General features: G+C 40.7%; 1 protein-coding gene across 12 annotated transcripts in view; it reads right to left on the reverse strand.

Annotated features, from left to right (window-relative positions):
• Nucleotides 1–5,044, reverse strand: part of LOC110521963 (ephrin type-B receptor 3) — a 97,325-nt gene extending 92,281 nt beyond the window's left edge. For all 12 annotated transcript variants that reach the window (XM_036975476.1, XM_021599983.2, XM_021599981.2 and 9 more), the window contains exon 1: nt 4,429–5,044. Coding sequence is in view for 10 of the 12 variants with exons in the window: in XM_021599983.2 (XP_021455658.1) it covers nt 4,429–4,492 (64 nt within the window). In the remaining 2 variants the exon portion in view is untranslated. The remainder of the gene's footprint in view (nt 1–4,428) is intronic.
• Between the last annotated feature and the right edge of the window lie 956 nt (nt 5,045–6,000).

A 6,000-nucleotide genomic window follows, 5' to 3' on the forward strand; every position in this document is an offset into this window, starting at 1 on the left:
AACCGCCTGTTAAGAAATTGCCTTAATTGGTGCACTTCAACGTTTCATCCTGTGGACTACTCTGCAATAAAGACCTGCCCTCCAATAGATTGTAAGGCCAGGGATATTCAACTGGTCAAAAGTCGCAGCCATTTGGTTCACAGACAATAGGAAGGAAGCCAATATCTTGCATCACTCTCTTGATTATCCGGTTAAAGGCCTAAGCGGCGCGGTTGTCCTAAATCAATATAGCCACATCGATTGCGACACTCTGGCTATAGGGAAGTTTAAACAATTATTACCTACAATAGTTCACCACAGCATGCAACCCAAGAGGCATTTTCTTAGGCCACCATGGCCTACAACAGTTTTTTCAAAGTATTAACGCAAAGTCAAGCCATATTGAAAGTGCTAGTTGCGGCTTATTGTGAATTGTTTTACAAATTCTGCCGTCCAATTTCCCCCTCGGCCCCTAAGAGGATTTGGTTATAACAGTTTTTAACCTTAGTCCTAATCATTTATTTTGTCCATTCAATAATGCCCATTATGATCCCTAACGACGTTTGATGAGCATTTGCCTTTGAATGCATTGGCCTATGTAACATGGATTCTCTGAGGTGGGCGCTCAGAAATGGATCTCTCTGGACGCACTACAGGGTCAGTAAAAAGTTAACAAAAATCCTAGTTCATTCAAACAGAATAGCATGTTCTAAAAAAAGCTGGGTAAGGCTTCCCTTATTTAACACAGAACAAGTGTGCCGAACAAAATGGGTCAAGCAATAATAATGCTGATGAAGAGCCTTCTAGGCACATTGAAGAGAGAAGGATTAAACCTGGCTGAGAGAGAGAGAGAGAGAGAGAGAGAGAGAGAGAGACTTTGAATTGATTTGAGAGAGAGAAAGAGTGAGAGATTCGCCAACTGCAAATTAAGGACAGGAAATTAGGCCTGCAGAGGTGTGATCTTGGGCCCAGCATAAAAGCACAAGCTGGTGTGTACGAGGCTCGCCGCCGATTGACGCACACCACAACCAAACATAAATAGCAACGCTACGAGACAGAACGATTATGCCATGGGCATGGGCTAAATATGGTGAAAAACTCATCAAAGCAAATAATCAGCACTTTAGTTGGGGGAAATCCATACAAAATAAACTTGATACGGTTTGCACCTGTAGGCCAATCTACAAACGTGCAAGCAGCGACAATGGTAAATCAAGCCTGTCCCAGTCAATTGCACGGCTTTCAAAACACTGGTGCTATGAGGTTAGTTTATGCACTGTCTGGGAATTCATGAACTGAGGAGGGAGGGTGGGCTAATGGAAAAACGAAGTTCAACGTGCTTGAATTGAAAATGATTATCCTTTCCCTAGAAAAACAATAGGCTGCAAAGTGAAGGATGGGACCTATAAGTGAAATTAAATACACGTCAAAGTGGGTAAACGCGGTTCCAGATTGCCTGCGAATCGTGATAGATGTTGTTGTGTGTGCTGTGTGCACCGCTAACATATCTGCTTCTGCCTCTATCTTAAACCTCTATCATAAACATAATTTACAATGGGGAAAGAGATTAACGAATCCCCCAGTGCACTAAAATGTCATCGGGACAAGTTATGTCTCCGATGGAGCTCTGAGAAAACCGATAGCCACAGTGCTTCATTCAAACAACTCCCGGTTGTTGGCCACTTTATCTATGTAGCCATGTACAGTACAGTAGGCCTCGTGAGGCTTTAACAAGATGAGACTTTGGCTTTGTTTTCAAAGTATTTCAAGTACAACATTTCAAACAACTACAAACAACATTAACTTGAAGTCAAGGCAATTTTAAAGCCAACCATAGTGCGTAAAAACGCCCAATAGGCCTAGAATACTAGGCTATTGCCACAATATCCATGGTTCATTTTTGCTAAGCAAAAGATTAAGTCACATGGTCACACTATGATGTTTAGGCGTAGTTCATGTGTCCAGAATTAGGTCACACAATAGACCTATGGGGGTATCAAATTATTTAATTAATCAGGAATATGTTTCATGAATAATTTAACATATTCAACGGAATCGTGAACGTGGATGCTGAGCATACGAAAAAACATGACCTATAATGCAAAAATTCTAAAGGTGTTTTCTTTTCAATAGGCTATGGGAAAAGTTTTCTCCAAAACGGTGCAATGTTACTTTTAACTTGTCCGTTGTTAGTAGCTGCTGTAAATTGGGTAAAATATGGGCATTCTCTCGTTTATAGTTCCTGGTCAGACCAGACGCTCCGTGTGGTCGTGTATTGTTCCCCGGGCGGTCGCTTCTCCCGAAATCCCCATATAGTATGCTCCCTCTCTGAAAAGTCTCCAGCGCATGTCATAAATCACCTGCCCATTTTAAACGCTTAGCTAAACCCAGAACCAGGTCAGCGAAGAGAAATGTATGGCAGCACTTATGGTGGAAATAGGTTGTTCTAACGACATACATCAACTTCAGCCAAAAAATGACTATTTGCATTGCTCCCCTCTTTTACACCACTGCTACTCTCTGTTGTTACCATCTATGCATAGTCACTTGAATAACTTTACCTAAATGTACATATTACCTCTGCCGGTACCCCCTTGTATATAGTCTCACTATTGTTATTTTACTGTTGTTCTTTTAATTACTTGTTACTTTATCTCTTATTCTTATCTGTATTTTTTTTTAACTGCATTGTTGGTTAGGGGCTCGTAAGTAAGCATTTCACAGTAAGGTGAATACCTGCGAATTCGGCGCATGTGACTAATACAATTTGATTTGAACATTTGATTTCAAAAGCTGCACCCATCATTTCGGTGCCGTTATATAGCCTGACACACCACTCAAAATGAGTGCTTCCCACTAGGCATATCTTGAATGCTACCTCGTATCAGTGTAATATCAGGCCTAATATAGTCTACATAGGCTGGGTGAATATGTGGATTTCAGTGCACATACCAACCAATTCATAATTTACCGCTTCTTTTTGACATAAATTGGTCTATAGTCTACTTTATGCAGAATGATTGCGGGCACCAATGAAACAACAACGTTTATCAGATAAACCGTGTAGGCCTACATTATTTTGACCCACGCTATAGCCTACTTCACTTTACCACAACTTCAAAGGACGACTTTGAATACAACAGAACAACCGATTGTTTAAAACACTGTCTAAATATGATAATGTTATAATCCCGCACAATTATAATGTAATTTTATATTACGATCTGAAATTGGGTCAAGGCTCGCTCGTAATCAAATAATCCCAAGAATCATAAAACAGTGCATGCTATTCGGTTTCACTCTCAAGTATAATCGAAGTTCAACACCGTAGAAAGCTTATTTTATCAGTGTAAATTCAAAGGAGTTGAAAATGTATTGACAAGTCATGAAAGTAGACAAGAAAGCTGTGGGAGAGCGCCATTTAGTAAAAACTATGGCACACTGTCCTACTTTTATAGTGGCAACAGTAACACATGCCAGCCGGGTAGCCTACAAGCCGCCTTGCTACGGCAATAGCCTACAAACTGTAGGCCCATTCAAACCCACTGTGTGCCAGATCTGTTTCCCCATTCTACACCAATGAATAAATGGTCCACTGTTAGGCAATAAAAAGCTTTTTGTTTTCATATGTTTGCTGCTTGACAGAAAAAGTGTACTACTTTCGCTAAAATTGCTCTACATATTAACGAATGAAATTAAAATATATTTCACAGTAATTGTGTAGACAAATAGTGTATTATCCCAATTTACAATGACTCAAACGCTTGGCTTGCAATTAATCATAATTCAATAGCAAATATAGCTACATTTAGGCTACACCTTGATGTAATGGTTTGAAAGCCAAATCTGCTAAAAACGTAATTACTTGATAGGCTTCTTGTCAAACTGATCCACTATTTTATGCAATGATGAACCTTCCAAAATACCAGAATACATTTTAATGTCTGGGGCACCAATTGCGCTGCATACCCGCGGAGCTGCAACCTACATAGATCTCCGACTCCCTGTTGAGATATAGGCTAGTGTTGCGCTAATATCCTTAGGGTAAGAATGAAAAAGCAAGCATCAAGAAGAATGAGTGATCTTAAGCGGAAAAATACACAACAATTCTTGAAATGATACGACTGTTGAGCATTACAAATGTGTATTGAATATCGGCTTGGGGTTGTTTGGGGTTGTCTGCCGTTGCGCAAAGCTATCTGTGGAAGCGAGTTCATATCTGTTCAAAATGTTCTCTCAGAGCCTGATGAAAATAAATCGTTTAAAATGCTAAAATATAAATAAGAGAGTTATAGGTCGACGAGGGATAAACTTGTGTTACTCTGATTCGGCTACTACCAATGCGCACTGCTGTAGCCCATTGGCGGACCTCATGAGAGCTTCGGCGAACAGGGTCTTAACGAAAATCATAAACAATAATAAACCACAAAAAATATGAATGTGTCTTACCTTCAACAGCTGACGCCATGGCAAGCAAGAGGCTGCATAAAACCAGAAAGTAATCCATTGTCATAAAGCGGTCAGTCCGGACATAAACCCAGGGGAGAGAGGGAGGGAGGAATTACAATTCGGTGTTCCGAAGCTCCACGCACCCAGTCTAACCGCGTCTGGCACCCAAACCCAACCAACAAGATAAATATCAATATGAAGGAGGTATGAGAAGCTTTGTGCAATCTAGGAGCCCTCTCCTTTTCAATAATTTTCAATGGGTTTATGCAAGAAACGGGAAAGGGCAAAAGTTGTTCAACCCGTGAACTTCGCATTTGTCAATCCCAACAACCATTCAGTAAATATCCCGATTATGTTTGCTGTTATGATTACGCAGGGAAATGTAAATCCGTTTCACCGGGTCCGTCGGGAATAATCCAAATACTTTTTGAAGTCAAGACGTTTGATATTTCCACACTTCTTGTATTAATACCATAATGCAGTCCAGCTATGTCTGTAGTTTAGCCTACCCGTTTATATGATCAAGTGTTTTTCCCGAAAACCTTGGTTAATATATTGTAGAAATGTCCCTGAGCGAATTATCGGCGTGGCTGGAGAAAGCTTATACTCCGCTCGGTGTGTAGAGAGAGAGAGAGAGAGAGAGAGAGAGAGAGAGAGAGAGAGAGAGAGAGAGAGAGAGAGAGAGAGAGAGAGAGAGAGAGAGAGAGAGAGAGAGAGAGAGAGAGAGAGAGAGAGAGAGAGAGAGAGAGAGAGAGAGAGAGAGAGAGAGAGAGAGAGAGAGAGAGAGAGAGAGAGAGAGAGAGAGAGAGAGAGAGAGAGAGAGAGAGAGAGAGAGAGAGAGAGAGAGAGAGAGAGAGAGAGAGAGAGAGAGAGAGAGAGAGAGAGAGAGAGAGAGAGAGAGAGAGAGAGAGAGAGAGGAGGGGTTATAGTTAAAGCAGCTGTCAGTCTCTTATACGGTCACACCCCCACAACCAGCTTGTTAAACTGATGCTCCAGGGCCACTGCCTTTCTCGGGAATCCCAGATCAGGCGTTTCAGCGCGGACAGAGCGCCCCCTGCGGGATACTCATGTTATAGTGGTCGATTTAATGCAACACTACGGAGTATCTGATTATTTTCTTTTTGATGAAATAATTTTCAGCTTTTGCAACAATTATGTGTCTAAAACAGAGTCGAATATTCAGGGTTTTCAATGGACATTGTGTGTTATCAAAATGCTAAGCCCAATGAACACTGGGATTTTCTGTAAGTATAATTGTGTGCAATTCGCACCCAGTGTACAGACCTACACTTTCAGAATCTCGGTTTCTGAAGAAATACAAATTATAATATGCGGAATATAAAACAAAAAGTTGCATTTTGATTCGCTGTAGTTTACTGAGAACAATAATTAGGCTACACACTTGAAGCACATGGATGAAAACTCCAGTTCTGTTGTAAATTAATATGAAGACATCTAAAAAGCTTACAAACTGTACCGTATAGTTTAGTGAATCACTATTGTTGCTTTAGCCTCTAATCTTCATTGGCATATTGAGAAGGCACATTTGAAGAACAGTCAGTAGGCTATGAC

This window comes from Oncorhynchus mykiss, chromosome 4 (assembly GCF_013265735.2).
Source record: "Oncorhynchus mykiss isolate Arlee chromosome 4, USDA_OmykA_1.1, whole genome shotgun sequence".
NCBI classification, from domain to species: domain Eukaryota; kingdom Metazoa; phylum Chordata; class Actinopteri; order Salmoniformes; family Salmonidae; genus Oncorhynchus; species Oncorhynchus mykiss.